The sequence below is a fragment of the Pelophylax lessonae genome (assembly GCF_965119305.1).
Source record: "Pelophylax lessonae genome assembly, chromosome: 12".
Taxonomy (NCBI): Eukaryota; Metazoa; Chordata; class Amphibia; order Anura; family Ranidae; genus Pelophylax; species Pelophylax lessonae.
Window position 1 is genome coordinate 40,598,507 of NC_138779.1, and position 18,867 is coordinate 40,617,373.

General features: G+C 44.7%; 1 protein-coding gene across 4 annotated transcripts in view; it reads right to left on the bottom strand.

The window, feature by feature from the left end:
• The window catches only part of LOC309567856 (kazrin-like), a 228,340-nt gene extending 226,443 nt beyond the window's left edge, over nt 1-1,897 (bottom strand). For all 4 annotated transcript variants that reach the window (XM_082273358.1, XM_082273356.1, XM_082273360.1 and 1 more), the window contains exon 1: nt 1,827-1,897. In XM_082273358.1, the coding sequence (XP_082129484.1) occupies nt 1,827-1,881 (55 nt within the window). In that variant the 5' untranslated portion in view covers nt 1,882-1,897. The remainder of the gene's footprint in view (nt 1-1,826) is intronic.
• Nucleotides 1,898-18,867: the final 16,970 nt, after the last annotated feature.

Below are 18,867 nucleotides of genomic sequence, written 5' to 3' on the forward strand. Positions count from 1 at the left end.
TCTGATTACATCATTCCCGGACAGGCGCGAGGGAGCCGCCGTTCACGGCACAGGGCTCTGAAGGAACGGCACGGGTGAGCACATGCTCCGATGATGTCATCAGCTGCATACACTATAAATATCTCCTAAACGGTGCAAGTTTAGGAGATATTTATAGCACCTATAGGCAAGCCTTAATATAGGTTTACCTATAGGTAAAAGTATTTAAAGCGGAGTTCCGGCCACAAAATGCACTTTGGGCCATCCGCTTGCTCTGTGTCACCTGTAAAACAAATGGATAATCACATTTTTTTTTTTTGTTTACTTACCTTGTTATTGAAGATAATATACTTACCTTTCTTCCACTTCCTCCCTCTGTGGCCGCGGCCCGCGCCGTCACTTCCTGCTTGCGATGACTCCTGGGAGCTGAACGCCATCGCTCACAGGAATCAATGCGCCTGCACCGGGTCACTTCCGGTGCAGGTGCGTCATTCCCTACTAAACAGCTTCTGGGCATGCCCAGAAGCTGTACAGGGATGACGCTCCTGCCCCGGAAGTGACGGCGGGGCCGGTGCAGGGCATTCTGGGAGAAGAGGACACGGAAGAGGACGCGCTGGCTTCAGCTGCCCACATCTGAGATGGCAGCACTGGAGAAGAAATTTTCAAGGGAAGTATTTCTTCTAAAAGGTAAGTGCGACCCGGGACAGATCAGAGGCTATCCATTGTGGAATGCACTAGCCCTGACTGTCCCGGGGGGATTTTTATTAAAAAAAACATTTTCGTGGCCGGAACTCCGCTTTAAAGTGGGTTTACAACCACTTTAATGACCAGGCAATACTTTAATGGAAAATTGTGCAGTCGTGCGACACTGTACCCAAATAAAAATGTCCTTTTTTTCCCCACAAATAGAGATTTCTTTTGGTGGTATTTGATCACCTCTGCGATTTTTATTTTTTGCGCTATAAACAAAAAACCAGCAACATTTCTGAAAAAAAAAAAAATAAATAAAATCATGTTTCACAATCTGCTATACAACATTTCCCAAAAAAAAATTTAAAAATCAAAAATTTTCATCCTTTTAGGCCAATTTGTATTCTGCTACCATATTTTTGGTTAAAAAAAAAAAAAAAAAAAAAAAAAACAACGCAAAAAGCGTATTTTGATTGGTTTGCGCAAAAGTTATTGCCTCTACAAACTAGGGGAAAGAAATTGTCATTTTTATTTTTTATTAGTAATGGCCGCGATCTGCAATTTTTTGCGGGACTGTGACATTGCGGCGGACAGATCGGACTCCTAACTGACATTTTTGATACTTTGGGGGGACCAGTGACATTACTACAGTAATCACCCCAAAATAAATCCTTTGCCATTTAAAATGGCTTCATCATCTGTAGATTTAGTGGTTCACCTGGAGTTCAGCAGTATGGGAACCTATCATTAGAGAAACATTCCAGCTGCCACTGCTGACCTCTACCGAAAATGCTAGTTTCCTGGCTGTCATGCTTTCCCCTTTGGCTTCAATGCTCCAGGCCCAGAACCTAACCTTTATACTTGTTCCAGGCCAGTACCTTATGGTATTGAAGCCAGGAGGTCATGATAATGGCTAAGCACCTGCATTTCTAGAAGCATCTGAGCAATGACAGCCTCCTTGTTTCTGGCAGCAAAAGGCACGGAACCGGTTACTGCTTTTGTCTATTGTTATGCAGAGCACAGAAACAAAGCCTGCAGTTACAAGACAACAGAAGAAGCCAGCAGGACAAAATAAATAAAAAAAAGGTAGGTATAAACATAAAAAATCAACAAGCAGACAAGTAATGACCCGCCCGCTCTCAGAGGTAGGTACTTACATCCATTCGTGTATTTTTCTTGACTCTGCAACGTACCAGATCGGCTCATCTTCATGTTGCCGTAATCCAGACCTACGAAGAAGCAGAGAGGCAATAGATTGAGTCGTGTGTAACCAATGTATGAAAACTATTAAGCTCTACAGAACGCTCAGCTCCTGCATGCTAAAAACGACCAAACATTTACAGCTGAAATTTATTTACAATGTTTTTTTTCCTCTACAGCGTTAGTTACATTACCTGTAAAAAAATAAATAAAAAAAAAAATCACTACAGGGCTGCCCTGTCCTCTTCCTGCTGCTGGATTTTCGGCACTGTAACAGATTTCTGTCTCCAGGCTCAGCTGCACTAAATATGTTCTAGTAGGGACACGCCCCTCTCCTAGGTGTGTCCCCATTGGATTATCTTTAGTGCAGCTGAGCCTGTAGGCCTGAAGCTGTTACCCCCCACAGTGCTGACAATTCTGCAGCAGGAAGAGGACAGGGCTGCCTTGCAGTGATATCATGGGACATACTTCATTACAGGCAAGTAATGTAACAAACGCTGTTTTTTATTAATGTAGAATGTATGTTCCTTACTAAAGAACATTATTTTTCACCAGGAACAGGTGCATCTGAGCTACCACCTCCTGTGCAATGTCTGGTGAGCCTCAAACACACAGCAACCCAGCCTGTGAGGTCTCTGTAATCCTCCATGTAATCCATACAAAAAAGAAGAAAGGCTGGTGCTACGGACATCGGCTAAAACATTGTTTTATTGTAGCATGTGTACAACAGACAAAAAAAATCCAACGCGTTTCGGCCTTTAGGCCGTAATAAGTGCAAATAAATGCTGATAACTTTCTGTGCTCTTTGCCTATGCCACACTGTTAGCTAGCATTGTTCCTTCCAGCCTCTGTAAACTACAAAGCACCTCCCCTCTGTTATGGACCACAGTAGAGAGGGAGGCATCTGTAGTCCTGCCTTATGGTAGCAACACTGCTCCTCCATAGATACAGTGTGATGAATGCGTGTCGTCTCCCTAGGACAGGTAGTATGCTCCTGGCAGGATCACGAGGTCAAGATATAGGAAAAAAAAAAAAGGAAGCTAATGCAGATTGCAGCTTTCCAGTCCAAAAGCCGGCTATACACTAAAGATTTACCTGTTGGCTGAAAGAGTGAAATCTACTGATTTTCCCCATCCACACTAAAGCACATGGATAGAGCAATCTGCAAAACCAGCTACTGTATTCTGACAACCAAAACTTGTGGTTGTCAGAACACCTGAACTGTGACTGCATTGGACAGTATGCATCAGCTGTTCAGTCCACAATTTTTCCCTGGACTTCTTTCATTTGCAGATCGAAGGAGTGGGAGGGTGCGGACAGGGCCATCCACGAAGTAAATTGCGGCTGAAATTTGCTCGGCGTAAAATGCTGTGGACATCGAAGGGCCGGTAAGCTGCAATCTATTACATGTATGTTTTTGGGTTTGGGTGCACGTTAACTCGGTATTTCAAAACACAATGCATCTGAAAACACATGGCAACGCATTTTAAATGATTATTATACAGAATTTATATAGCACTTTACAATGTGGGGGGGGGGGGGAACCGTAGGATTACAATACAGTTCAATACAGAATAGGAGGGCCCTGCTAACAGAGCTTACAATCTAAAGGGGAAGTAGTACAAAAAGGTAATAGCTGCGGGCCCGGGGGTTGATCTGATGGAGGTGACTCGAGTACAGTTCTTAGTGGAGGTAGTGTAGGCTTCCCTGAATACAGTAAATGATTTTTGGATAGGACAGGGTGGAGCTGACCGGATATACTTGGGTAGGGAGTTCCAGAGGATGGGGGAGGCTCTGGTGAAGTCCTGAAAGTGAGCGTGGGAGGAGGTAACAAGAAACTAGAGCGAGTAGGAGGTCCTGGAAGGAACATAGAGGACGATTTGTGCGATATCTGCAGATAAGGTTGGTGATGTAGCTGGGGGGGGGGGGGTTTGTGGAAGGCCTTGTATGTTGTGGTTAGTATTTTGAATTTTATACGATGGGGTAGGGGATGCAAGTGAAGAGATTTTGGCTGAGCGCAGCAGTAGTCACGGATCGGTTAGTAAGGTGTATTAGTCTGGCAGCAGCATTCATAATAAATTGAAGGAGGGATAGCTTGTGTAAAGGTAGGCCAGTGAGGAGAGAGTTGCAGTAGTCAAGGCAGGAAATAACCAAGGCTCCTCCCCCTGCTGAGTGCCCCCTGGGTGCTTTGGGGGCACCCGAGCCAAGCCGCTGCTTTGTGTGTCCACTCAGACCTGGAGATTCTGCTCATTGGCATCCTGACTTTAACAGCAGCAGGAACCATTAATGGGGGAAGGATGGGGTCTAAAAGACCAAGGCCACCCAAAACAAATACATAAAGGTTGCATCACCCAACACCAGGCAAGAGATACCAAATCCCAGCTCCACCTATCACCATGACTACACCAAAGTATTGCTTGGACTTCTGATGGCCGTGGTCTGGAAACTCCATGGATATTTCTCGAGGAATTCTCAAAAATGTAGAAGAGCTCAGTGGAAAATTCAACCCATCAGGCTACACACAAGAAAAAACCACTAAAGCTCACACAACAGTCAGCGGCTGGTTGCTACGGCAACACACACACAGTTCAGATAATTTTTACACATATGGTTTACAATGCAAACAGCAACCCTCAGCGCTATCTCATAGATCTGAACCTTATAAAACAGTTTCCAGGAACACATTGTCTATAAGCTTGTGAACCACAACCGATAACACATAGCATTGACTCAGAGTCATAGACTCTTCCTCCTCTGCCAGTCTCTCAGATCAGTTTAAATAATACACAACATCCTTGTATATCTAGGGAACAATCTTAGTAGGCTAGAATCAAGACACTAAAGGACGCATTTATAAAGAAAAAGACGAAACAAAATTGAATGTTATTAGGCTATTTTCTCACCAGGTCTGAAGATCTTTATTTATAAGAAAAGAAATATCACATTATGTCAGCTAGATGGCGCTGATGATCAGAGGCCAGATACTTATTTGCCACAATCGTCTGCTCCATCTGGTGGCCATAATGTGGTATTTTCCAGATTCCTGCTAATCTTATGAATAAAGAACATCCAACCTGAAGAGTAAATAGCCTAGTAATAAAATTTTGCAGGCATTCGCACAGGATGAATAGCTCTGCTGGTGATAAACGCATTTCAACAAGGTGTCTGCTGAAGGTAGAAGAAAAATGAGTTATTTGAGGAGCCCTAATCCTCCTCTTTTTGGGTGCCCCATCGGCGCTCAAGGCTCCTCCCCCCTGCCAAGTTCCCCTAGAGCAAACATCTTGTTTGGGGGCAGCCGAGCTGAGCCACTGCTCTGTATGTCCATTCAGACATGGAGCTGCTGCTCGGCCTCGCCCCCTCTCTCTCATTGGCTTCCTGACTTTAATGGACAGCAGTGGGAGCCAATGGCACCCGCTGCTGTCTCTCGGCCAATCAGGAGGGGAGTCCCTGACAGCCGAGGCTCTTGTGCAACATCCCAGGTATCATCAGGTAAGTATTAGGGGGGCTGAGGCAAACAGGTTTTTTATTGTATTGCACTGAATAGGGGTACTCAGCAGCGGGGGAGCCAGGAGCCACGGCGAGGGACGCAAAAAGAGGAGGATCAGGGCTGCTCTGTGCACAACCATTGCATGCTTGCTCCCAAGCTGGCTCTGTGCATTCATAAGGCCCCTTTCAGACGGGAGTGGAACCTGTCAGAGCGGAACCCGCCTGCTCAGAGGGGAATTCCTCCGCTGATCCCAGCTGAGCAGGCGGATGACGGGTCCGTGACTCCTCCACTAGGCAGAGTGGACACGGAAACAACCCGCTCTCCTCTATGGGGCCGTCGGATGGAAACTAACTGCATGTCCGTTTCCATCCGATCCGCTGGACAGACGGTGAACGCAGCGCCATATGTATATTTTTAGCAGATTTTAATCAGATCGGATGCCCAGTGGATATCAGCGGACATGTGTCTGCTGACATCCGCTGCCTCAGAGATCAATGGGTGGTCCGATCAAGTGCGCCTGGAAAACTGACAGGTGGCACTGATCGGTGCGCTGGTGTGAAAAGGGCCTAAAGCACACAAAGTGCAGCTTAGCCCTGCCCCCCGCTGCCTCCCCACTGACTGTGACTGCCGGCAGTGAGAGCCAATAACTCCCACTGCTGTGTCTGAGCCAATGAGGAAAGAGAGAGCAGAGAGAGCCTCTGCTCTTGTGCACATCTCTGGATCAGGTAAGTAGAAGTGGTGGGGCTGCTTGCAGAAGGATTTTTACCTTAAAGCGTAACTCCACTTTTGTTGAGAAAAAAAAAAAAAAATCTTCCCCTCTGGGTGATCTCTGTACATTACAAGGATTATACCAACCTTTGTTGCAGATTCCTACCTTTTATGATTCTGAAGAAATCATTGTTTGTTCCTCTGTGCCCAGCTCTGTGGAGCTGCTGCATCCCTTGACGTGTTCCAATTGGAAGTATCTCACCAAAAATGACATTTTTGTTGCAGGGGATGCCAGAAATCTGACTTGTATCTTAGTGCACACTTCTGGGGAAATTGGTGAGCCAATCAGACAAGCAGGAAATGATGTTTCTGGGGGGCATTCTGTATACATTCTGTGTACAGAACACCTCCAGGTGGCCATATTGCATTTTCTGAAAATGACAGCGGCTGCAGATTGAAAGGTAAAAGATAATTTTTAAAAACATTCAATTACAATATGACTTGTGTCACAATTGTATACGCTATATTATTTTTTCTTTTTCGGCTATTCTTTTCCCCCACGAAAGTGGAGTTACCCTTTCAGGTATAGAACGCCTTAAGGTACAAAAAACCCTTCTGCCTTTAAGACTACTTTAAAAAGGCATTGTTCACTTTTACCAAAAAAACTGCCTACGCAGGTTACATAGCGTTAGGTCCCCTGCAGATGTGGCTAAAATAACGTACATCTTATTGAACTGAACCAACCTTCATGGCGGATCAGACAAGCCTGGATACAAATGCAAAGATACAAAGAAAAACAACCGACTCCTGCAACCGCAAACACCTATTTCATCATTCCTGCCAGGAGCTGCAGAAGAGTTTGGCTGAATGGGATTGCAGCAGCCGATTCTGCTGTAACAAGCCATTGTATACGGCTCTGAGCAGACACGGAGGAGATGAATAGGTCTGAGGGGGATTTGATTTTCCTGCACTGGAATAGTTGGTGCCGGCTCTGGGAGAAGTCACATGTAAATGGCGCTTAGTTGAAATGCAGAATATCCGACAATCTATCCTGGCACCACTTTCTTGTCCTGGACTACGTGGCTGGAATATAGATGAGGATCCACAATGAGAGATTGTCGGAGTCCTCTGTACTTCCGTCTCATGACCACGGTGTGGTGGAAACTCAACCGAGGCTTCTCAGGAAACAGCGGACCTCGGGTTTGAAAAAGAACGGTCTGTGTTAACTATGGCAACGGATTGGCTTCTATGTGTTGTGCATTAGAGGAAAAAAAACTGGAAGTACAATTGCCATTGACGACGCAGGTTAAGACACTTTCAGTGCTTCATGTCTTTCAGTGCTTCGTGTCTTTCTTTCAGTGCTTCGTGTCTTTCTTTCAGTGCTTCGTGTCTTTCTTTCAGTGCTTCATGTCTTTCAGTGCTTCATGTCTTTCAGTGCTTCATGTCTTCACTTTTACCCAAAAAACTGCCTATTCAGATCAAGGGCAACTGAAGATAAAATCAAACTGTGCAGTTTTGGCCAAAGTTAAATAATGCCTTTGCTATAGGCGTAGGTCATTTACATATCTTCCGGAGCCTGATTCAAATATGTCCAGGTCCAGAGGTGGCATCATCCCATCCTGCCTTGTTGCCAGGACGTTGCTAAGACACTCCCAGACAATTCAATTTCTGCATGCGCTCTTTCTTTTCGGTCAAAGTAACTGAGCTGTGATGGAGTAGACAGTGGACATGACCACTGAAGTCCAAAACGTAGCGTATGGTTAGGAGTAAGCGAACGTAGTGCTGTGAAACGCGTCAACCTAATGTACCTGTCCATGATGTGTCAAGTCTTGTATGGAATTCGTGGTGATGAATAAAACTTCAATGCTTCTATCTACATCGGAGTGCGGTCACAATTTTTGTGCTTGAAGTGGACATGACCACACATGTACGGGTGTTTGAGGCTCTGTTCCTGAGATGGTGGGGGAAAGATGTAATAGCTGGGAGTGCCTTAGCAGTGTCCTAGCAAACAAGGCAGGATGGAGGACCTCATCTCTGGGAGTTTTCGACCAGGCTTCGGGAGGTGCATAAATGGCCTACACCTAAAGAAATCGGATTATTCACCCCTCTTTTTGTAGAAGGCATCTTTCAATGTCTTTACCTGCTCTCCCTGTTTGTGTCCACCTCCCAGATCCCCAACACGGGCCCTGGAAGGATCCCATGCAAATACCAATTTATGCCCCAGTTGTGGCTCCAACCAGCTTGGTAGTCATTGGTGGTTTTTATTGCCTACATATAGTGCAACGTCTATATTAGCCTTTAGTCTCTATATTTTAGGTCAGCCCTCCCACTGGTTTTTAGGTAAGCAATTTTGCATTGGTGGGTATGGTTTTTTGCCTACAAATGTGGATGTGTCCATGTGATTTATCCTGGGTGTTTTGACCTTTGTAGTTAATCCTACATACTTACCTTGAAATCTCCTGGGCTCTTTTCCATCTCATTTACTCTTTTTTGTGTTAATATACAAGCCTAACGTCATTCGATTGAGGTCCTTAACATACATATGCAAGACATCTGAAATATACTGAAATGTTCCATTTCATTTTAAATGATACATATTGTCATATATAGCACTGAACTATATTTTGTTTATTATAGAAGGAATACTGCTTTTTTTCGTCCTGAAGTGGAATTGTTCATGAAACACATTCTCACCGGATTCACACTGAAGCGGCACGACTTCGGGGGCGACCTGTGAAGTCGCGTGCAGCGCGACTTCGGCACGACTTGCACGGACTTCATAAAATGAATGTCTATGCAAGTCACTCCAGGTCGCCCCGAAGTAGTACAGGACCCTTTTTCTAAGTCGGAGTGACTTGTGTCGCTCCTATTAGAACCGTTCCTGTACCACACAATGGACCGCGACGGTGCACGACTTGTCAGGCTGACCAAGTTGTCTGACAAGTCTTATTAGTGTGAATGGACTAAGGTTTTCTGGGCCCAATATACTCTCACATCTGTAAACGTATACACATGTATTACAATATAGACGTAACAATGTATTTGTTATCATAGAAGATGTTTTTATGGACCTTTTATGGTACATGTCAAACACAAGGCCAACGGGCCGAATCTGGACGGCCAGGCCATGCAATGTGGTCCCTTGCACCTCTCCTGCAGCTGTGGTACCCTCCTCATCTCCACACCTGTCTCAGCAATTGGAAGACAGAACTCCTCATACAGATCCTGCTCCACTCTGAAGCTGTAGCACCCTCGCCTCCACCTCCCCTGATCTGAGCATTTAGCAGTCTCTGGCAGCTGCAGCCCTGCTCTGGTCCTCCTCCAGTCCCTACACTCTGCTTCCCGCTCTCAGCTTTTTCCCAGCAGCACCATGAGGCAAGAGGGATGCACTGTGATGTAAGGGAGGGTGGGGGTCAACTTCTGATGGTGGGAAGGCTCTTGATATCGGATGTAAGGGGGAGTGGGGTGCTCCGGATATCTAGTCTTACAAACACAACTGGGCCTTTGAGGGAAACCATAATACAAATGTGGCCCCCAATTCAATTTGACACCCCTGTTATATGGAGTTCTCTGAGCTGTCTGAGGTTTACATGTATTGTACACTTTCCTTAGGAGTTTATTTTTAACCTTTTGTATTGAATAAAATCAACCATTTTTAAAGGATATTTCATGGGACTTTTTAGGTACATTAACAATTCAAGCCAACTAGGTTTAGTTATTCTTCAGTTTTGAGGTTATCTGGTATGCGGTATGGGCAAATGGGATAGTTGGTTTGAAACCTTAATTGCTTATCTTATGTATGGTAATACCAATTGTGTATGGTCAAGTGCTTGAACTCTGCCAGGCTCATTTCCTAACCATGCAGTAATGCTCAGCAGGAGCGTAACTGCAGGGGCTGTAATTGCAACCGGGCCCCATGCTCCAGGGGGACAGTGTGGCTCCCCTGTACACCTGGATAGGAGGGGCAGCAGGTAGAGAAATCAATGTTCTCCTTTTTCCTCCTGTAGCTGCAGGAGGATAATGGAGGAGATTGAATCCTCTGTATGCTGCCCCCACCACCCCTCCTATCCAGTTCACTTGTGTTCTGCTGTCCCTGGGCCCCCCTGTACTCCCCTCCCTCTCCTGCTGGCTGCTGCAGGGGATGTGTCACAATAGAGAACCAGGAAGGGGTCGGTAAATATGTAATTTACCAGATCCTTCCTTTTCTGAATGGACAGAGTCATAGTCAGTGACATTGTAAAAAAAAAATAAAATAGAATGATAAAAAATGCAATTAAAATACCAAAAAATAAAATCTACTGACACCAGTGGGTGAACTTCCAGGATCGCAAAGGTCACACTTGTGACTGGGCCCTGTCATTCCACCACCGTTGGGAGGCCCCAAGATGGCAGGAAGGGGGCCCACTGCAGAACTTGTGAAAGGGTCCTGCTGCGGGACCATAATAAAGGGCTCACAATGAGAGTAAGGCCCCTTTCACACTAATGCGACGCAATTTTACCGCGATTTTGCCGCGATTTCGCGGCGCGATTTTTGCCGCGATTTTGCCGCGATTTTGAGAGCAATGGCAAGTCTATATGCCTCAAAACGCATTAAAATCATGGCAAAGTAGTGCAGGAACTACTTTGAAGTCGGTGCGACTTCAAAACGCACTGATATGAATGGGGCTCATTGAAAATAATGGGAAACGACTTGTCATGCGATTTTGCGGTCCAAAATCGCGGGACAAGTCGCACTAGTGTGAATGGGGCCTAAAGAGCCCCTAGATCAGTGGGAAGAGCCCCAGGCTTAAAGGGAACGGCCAGGGGTCCAGGTGGCCCTTCATGGTATCTTGCACTGGGGCCCTGAAGGTCCTAATTATGCCTCTGATGCTCAGGCATGGTGATTGGCAGCTTGGGAGTTGGGACTTTCTACCACCCTCTTACTAGGACAAGCAGTGATGGGAAATCTTTCAGACCGACATTAACAAAAAAAAAAAAAAAAAGTAATACTGTCATTGGAAAGAGAAGGACTGGCATCTCAATTTGGAGATTTCACTTCTTTTCTCAAGGACACCAAGATAGGAAGTGAGGGAAAATCTCCCCAAAGTGGTCATAGAGAAGTATAGAAACCCACTAGAGGTTCTAACCTTTTCTTTCTCTATCCAAATTAGACGGGGAAAAAGAAAAAGCCAGAATTGGGCTTTACAGTGAAGAACGTGCAGTGTTCCCGGGACATGGAGATAAGTAGCACTCTATTGGGGCCAAAGCAGTTTACATATGAAGAAGAGCTTCAAAAGCATGAGCCTTCATCCTTATACACAGTAGACTGACTACAGCATGGAGAAAACTGCCGTCTCTTGTGAATGAAGCATTTTACTTTTATCACCCATTTATCCTGAATTGCTGAAGATTGGGGAACTTGGCGGGGAATCTGCCCCCTGTTGTGTAAAACATAGACAGCTTGTGCCAATATTTGGATAGGCTGCAATCATCTCCAACACACCTGTAATTTACAATGGTCAATGGAATGAGAACAAAGAAACATTAGAAGAATCCTTTTCAAAGTGCACCTGTAATGCAGGACCGAAAAAAAATCTAACTATAAATCTTCAGTCACACCTGAAATTGTGCTAATTAACTTGAAGTAGCATGGTTTTAAAGTAGTGCTACTTGGAAGACATCTGTGCCACAGATGTCTATGTAAGTTGCACCTGAACTTTCAAAAAGTAGTGCAAGAACTACTTTCAAAATTAATTCAGTTCCGATCTCACTAATTCCATTGCGGACAATAGGATGCGACTTGTCATGCGGTGTGACCGGTGGCTAAAGGATTATCCATCCCCCCAAAGAAGAAGGCCCTCACGTGTGTGGAGATTGCACTCTATACTCTATATCACGTGTGTCAAACACAAGGCCCGGGGGCCAAATCCGGCCCTCCAGGCCATTTCATGTGGCCCTGGCAGCCAGGGCTTTTTCTCAGCCAGAACATAGCGGAACTCTATTTCACCAACTCTGGCTTTTGTCAACTGCTCCCCGCTCACCACTATCACTTGTAAACACAGAAGCCTTCTATGTCTACAAGGACAGCTTTCCTCCTGGCAACTCGTAGCTCACATATACGTGCCTGCCCTGCATTTACACAGTACACTCCTTATTTCTGCACCCTGTACACAGTACACTTCTTAACTCTGCACATAGCGCACTCCTGAACCCTGTAAAAAGCACACTCCTGAACTCTGCACTTTGTACATAGCACATACCTGAATTCTGCACTCTGCACGTACCGCACTCCTGAACTCTGCGCTCTCTACATAGCACATACCTGAATTCTGCACGTAGAGCACTCCTGAACTCTGCGCTCTCTACATAGCACTGTAGCACATACCTGAATTCTGCACGTAGAGCACTCCTGAACTCTGCGCTCTCTACATAGCACTGTAGCACATACCTGAATTCTGCACGTAGAGCACTCCTGAACTCTGCACACTGTGCATAGCACATACTGAATTCTGCACTCTGCACATTTCTGAACCCTGTACAAAGCGCACTCCTGAACTCTACACTCTGTACATAGCACATACTGAATTCTGCACTCTGCACATTTCTGAACCCTGTACAAAGCGCACTCCTGAACTCTACACTCTGTACATAGCACATACCTGAATTCTGCACGTAGTGCACTCCTGAACTCTGTACGTAGCGAACTCCTGAACTCTGCACACTGTGCATAGCACATACTGAATTCTGCACTCTGCACATTTCTGAACCCTGTACAAAGCGCACTCCTGAACTCTACACTCTGTACATAGCACATACCTGAATTCTGCACTCTGCACGTAGCGTACTCCTGAACTCTGCAATCTGTACAGAGCGTACTCCTGAGCCCTGCACTCTGTATGTAGCACACTCCTGAACACTGCATTAATAGTCTTACAGATACAACCGGCCCTTTGAGGGCAACCATAATGGCGATGTGGCCCTCGATGAAATTGAGTTCGACACCCCTGCTCTATATGACACTTGGACTCATTCATTCATCAGACAGTGGATTCATTTAACCAATTAAGAGCCCATTCACACTAGCACGACTTGTGAGGCGACTTGTGTAGCCCCAGGTCGCTCGACATAACAAAAGCAATGTTAATCAATCAGTGCCATCTTAATTGGCACTACTGAAGTTGCTTCAGAAAAGGGTCCTGTACTACTTTGAGGCGACCTGTGATCCGACTGTCCCATATACTTCAATGGGAGTCGCCTCCTTATCTTAATTGACACGACTTATCAGACTTTCCAGGAAGAAGAAAGAGATTAGCCAGGCATTCCCCACAGACAAAGTCGCCTGTCTCTTCAAAGTAGTGCACAAGTCTCTAACCAAGTCTCTAACCAAGTCTCTAACCAAGTCTCTAAACCAAGTCTCTAAACCAAGTCTCTAAACCAAGTCTCTAAACCAAGTCTCTAAACCAAGTCTCTAAACCAAGTCTCTAAACCAAGTCTCTAAACCAAGTCTCTAAACCAAGTCTCTAAACCAAGTCTCTAAACCAAGTCTCTAAACCAAGTCTCTAAACCAAGTCTCTAAACCAAGTCTCTAAACCAAGTCTCTAAACCAAGTCTCTAAACCAAGTCTCTAAACCAAGTCTCTAAACCAAGTCTCTAAACAAGTCTCTTCAAGTCACGGGGCGACTTTCTGGTCGTGGTAGTGTGAACCGGCTCTGAGAGTACTTTATTAACTTTGTATAGCAGTAATAAACCGAAAAACTATTTGTTCCCCCCTTATTTTGGCCCTAGAGTAAGGACAAACTATTTTACATGGAAATAAAGTCCTACTATTAAAAATCGCAGGCAGGAAGGCCCTTCATTGCAGGAAAGACAAGCATCCAGTGATGAAGTCAAAGCACTTGAGTTCTTTACTTTGTTTGCCCTAAGTCCTGGTATGTAGGGGATTATGGGAAGCTTATATAAAGACAGACTTGATATTATAATACTAGCAGCACTTAAAGATACATGTAGGCCCACTGAGGCTCCTAACAGGGCAATCCATATTCAAGAGCTAAGCGGACCAGGGAACTCACACAGCCAGATTTCAGGCAAAAGTCAGAACACATACAGCCCACAGACTTGGGTATTAGACACAATAAAGCAAATATGATTTTGAAGTTCATGTCCTTTAAACGCCCTTTCTACTGTCTGTTTAAAAAAAAACCTGTCATCTAAGCTACTGTTTACATATCAAGCGCACCGTTTTACAAGCCTTCTTAGAACGCCATTCAGGTTAAATCTACCAGACAAAGCTATTTACATTTCGACGAGAAAAAGAAAAGGCGCTGACAAACTGCCACATGTCCCGTCATTAACAAAGCATTCAAATTTATTATGACCTACATACCATGTCAATTAGGCATAATAATTTATTCTTTACACCAGAAAAAAAAAAAAAAAAAAGGGAAACTCTGCAAGGTTTCCACCAAACACTTTTGACAACATTAAAGTAGGAACGAGAAGCACATCAGTAGAATTATGCTCATAAAATACATACCACAAGAAAAGCTTCCTTTCATTCGACTCAGTCCATTAATCCGCCAAGCTCATTTTCCCACAATTCAGGGCTCAGAGATCCAAGATAAATGGATTTTTCCTGAATAATGCTGGGCGTACACACGCAGATGTTTCTTACCCCATAACTGGGTCTGTTTCTTCCAGGGTCAGTCCACTCAAAATGGACACCAGTTAACCTAGTCTTCCCTTACATAGTAGGTGAGGTTGAATAAAGACAATAGTCCATCCAGTTTAACCACTTAAGCCCCGGAAGATTTTACCCCCTTCCTCACCAGGGGGTATTTTGTGATTCGGCACTCCGTGACTTTAACAGACAATTGCGCAGTCGTGCGACGCTGTACCAAAACTAATTTGACGTCCTTTTTTTTTACCACAAACAGAGCTTTCTTTTGGTGCTATTTGATCACCTGTGCGATTTTTTTGATCATGCGCTATAATCAAAAAAAGAGCGTCAATTTTGCAAAAATAACAATATTTTTCACATTTTTTTATATGAAATTCCCAAAGAAAAAAAAATGTAAATCTAATTTTTTTAAAATTTTTGGCCAATTTGTTTTCTGCTACATATGTTTGGTAAAAAAAAAAAAATCACAATAAGTGTATTTTGATTGGTTTGCGCAAAAGTTATTGCGTTTACTAACTAAGGGAAAGATTTTTGTCATTTTTGTTGTTTTTTTTTTTTTTTTTTTAACGAGTAATGGCGGCGATCTGCGATTTATTTGCTGGACTGCGACATTGCGGCAGACAGATTGGACCCTTGACTGACATTTTTGACACTTTTGGGGGTACCAGTGACATTTCTACAGTAATCAGTGCTATACATATGCACTGTTACTGTAAAAATGACACTGGCAGGGAAGGGGTTAACTTTATTAGAAATGCAGTGACTATGTGTGTCCCTAGGGGCGTGCTTCTTACTGTGCAGGGATGTGGCTGTGTGTGTAAAAGCACAGATCAACGGTCCTACATAGCAGGACCGTTAGATCAGTGCTTTTACATCGGGTCCGCCGGTCACACGCACGGAGGTGTCCGTGAACGAGCCGAGGCGGGAGCGCGCCTCCGGCGGCGCGCACCCGCCCGCTATTGGCTCCCAGGCTAGTGACGTACCAGTACGTCACTTTGCCTGGCCGGGGCTGACCGCCGGCAGTATATGTACTTGCGGCGGTCGGCAACCGGTTAACCTGTGTAGATGTTTGTAGCCACAATCACCTCTCATACTCCTGAATGTTTTGATCCTTGAGATGTACGTCCAAGAGTCTCTTAAACAACGTTTAAGAGACTCTTCCCGCAGTTACTACCTTTTGTGGCAGTGAATTCCACAGCCTTGTAGCCCTTACTGTAAAGAACCCCCTGCGTAGCCTGAGGTTAAAACGCTTCTTTTCTAAATGCATTGAATGGCCTTGTGTCTTCATGTATTCCTTGCGACTGAATCGTTTTTTTTTCTTTGCTAAGATCACCATTGAGGTATTTGTAAATCGCTATCATGTCCCCTCTCAGGTGTCTCCTTTCCAGGGAGAATAAATCAAGCACTTCTAAACGCTCTTGATAATTTAGGTCCTCCAATCCCCATCCTAATTAGTTTAGTTGCCCTTCTCTGTACTCTCTCCAGCTCCGACACATCTCTTCTGAGGACTGGCGACCAGAACTGGACAGAATACTCCAGATGCGGTCGGACCAGAGTTTTATAAAGGGTTATACTTAAAGATCTCTACACTCGATCTGCCAGCTTATCCTACCTCTGCAGCGAGCTTTTATCCAAACAGAAGAACACTATTTTTAATTGGCCCTTTAAATCAAACAACATTTGCAGGAAAAAAACTTAGAGAAATAGAGTATTTGAAAAGCTTACTTGCAGTGTTTTTCTTTTGCTTAAAAAATATTCCATGTATTTGCAAGGTGCCTTTGAATGTTCTAGAACATTTGATTACTCCAGTTAAGTCAACTCCATAGCATAACCCAGGGATCCTCAAACTACGGCCCTTCAGCTGTTGCGGAACTACACATCCCATGAGGCATTGTAAAACTCTGACATACACAGACATGACTAGGCATGATGGGATTTGTAGTTCCTGAAAAACTGGAGTGCCATAGTTTGAAGACCCCTGGCATAACCCCTTCCTTACCTCCGTGTCATAGCCCCTTCCTCTTATGGAGCTTCCAATGTATGGATAAAGGGGGACACCACAAAGCAGCCATTTTCTACCAGGGTTCAGTAGCACGTTAGGCTTTCTCCAGACGTTGCCAGGGGTTCCTTGAGCTGTGGCTGATTGACCTCCAATCTGATGGTGCCTGCGTAGTTCCCGGGCCAGCACCACTTTGAAGACCCAGCAACATGGTGCCAATGATCTTTTTAGCCTCTAGGGTGGTATTCTGACCACCACTCTGGGCATTCTGCCCACTGATCACCAATGTAAGGGGCATTTTTGCCAACTAACCCCACTCAATTGCTTTTAGCAAAGGCTTCCCAAGGCCTGAAAAAATTTTTATTGTCCCCTTTGTGGTAAAAAAGTTGAGAAAAGGCTGTTCTAAATAAAATTATCACATAAGTGAAAACTCCGAGTCTGCTGTGGGTGCTGACATCACATCCAAGATGGCAGTGCCCAGCAGCAGTCTTGGGTAAGTAACATGCCCCCCTAAAGAAGTTTAAAAAAAGTGTGTGTGTGATATATATATATATATATATATATATATATATATATATATATATATATATATATATATATATATATATATATACACACACATACATACATACATATACACACACACACACATATATATATATATATATAAATATACATATACACACACATACGTACATACACTATTTTGTCAAAAGTATTGGGACACCTGCCTTTACACACACATGAACTTTAATGGCATCCCAGCCTTAAGCCTCATACACACGCAACGATTGTTGGTGGACCGATCGGCCGTCTTTTGTACAGTGTTGTTGTGTTGGTTGAAATGTGCTCTAGACTGCACACGAATTTTATCGGCCAACAAAAACCAACTTCAGAAGTGATGTCATGTTCTGATCTACTTTTCGTGTGTTTTTTCTTCTCTGAGCATGCCCAGTCTTGCTCATCAGATTTTGGTCTGCCGAAATCTGTACTGACTGAAGAACAATCGGCCGTTCTGTTGACGGCCAACAAAAATTTTATAGCAGATACACCAGATTTTGTTCGGCCGAAAAGTCGCAGTCGGTTGTCGGAAGCATCACACTAACAAGCCGACAATCGGCCAATGGGACGTTGGCCGAAAATTCACGGCCAACAATCGTTGCGTGTGTACGAGGCTTTAGTCTGTAGGGTTCAGTATTGAGTTGGCCCACCCTTTGCAGCTATAACATCTTCAATTCTTCAGGGAAGGCTGTCCACAAGGTTTAGGAGTGTGTCTATGGGAATGTTTGACGATTTTTCCAGTAGCGCATTTGTGAGGTCAGGCACGGATGTTGGAAGAGAAGGCCTGGCTCGCAGTCTCCGCTCTAATTTATCCAAAAGGTGTTCTATCAGGTTGAGGTCAGGACTCTGTGCAGGCCAGTCAAGTTCCTCCACCCCACACTCGCTCATCCATGTCTTTATGGACCTTGCTGAATTACAGTGGAGACTACAAGCCAGGCTTTCTCGTCTACATCCGTGCCTGAAAAGGGACCCCAGGCACGAACTCGCGGCCGCATAAGTGTGAACCCGGCCTAAAGGTTAGGTTCACCATTTCCAGAAAATAATTCAGTCAAGGGGCCCCAGTACATGTTAAAAATCTGAGCAGATTTGCAAAAATGATTTTATTGTTTTAAACTGTAGGCCATTTGGGTCCCCCCAGAAGCTGGTCTAAAAAATTTACAATTATCAACCCCCACGCCCTGACTTGTTGCTAGGACGTGAAAACCGTAAAGCCCCGTACACACGTACCGATTGTCGGCCGTAAATATTCGGCCAACGACCGATCCGCCGATTGTAGGCTTGTTAGTATGATGCTTCCAACAGCCGACAGCGCACTTTCGGCCGAACAGAATCTGTCGTGTAGACATTAAAATTTTTGTTGGCCAACACCAGAACGACCGATTGCTCGCCAGTCAGTACAGAATTCGGCCGACAGACAGCAGATTTGCAAGACCGGGCATGCTCAGAAAAGAAAAAAAAGACAAGGAAAGTTAACCATCACATGACATCACTTCTGCAGTCGGCTGTTGTTGGCCGACAAAATTCGTGTGCAGTCTTTTGCAGTTTTCAACAGACACGACAGCCCTGGACAAAAGACGGCGGCCGACG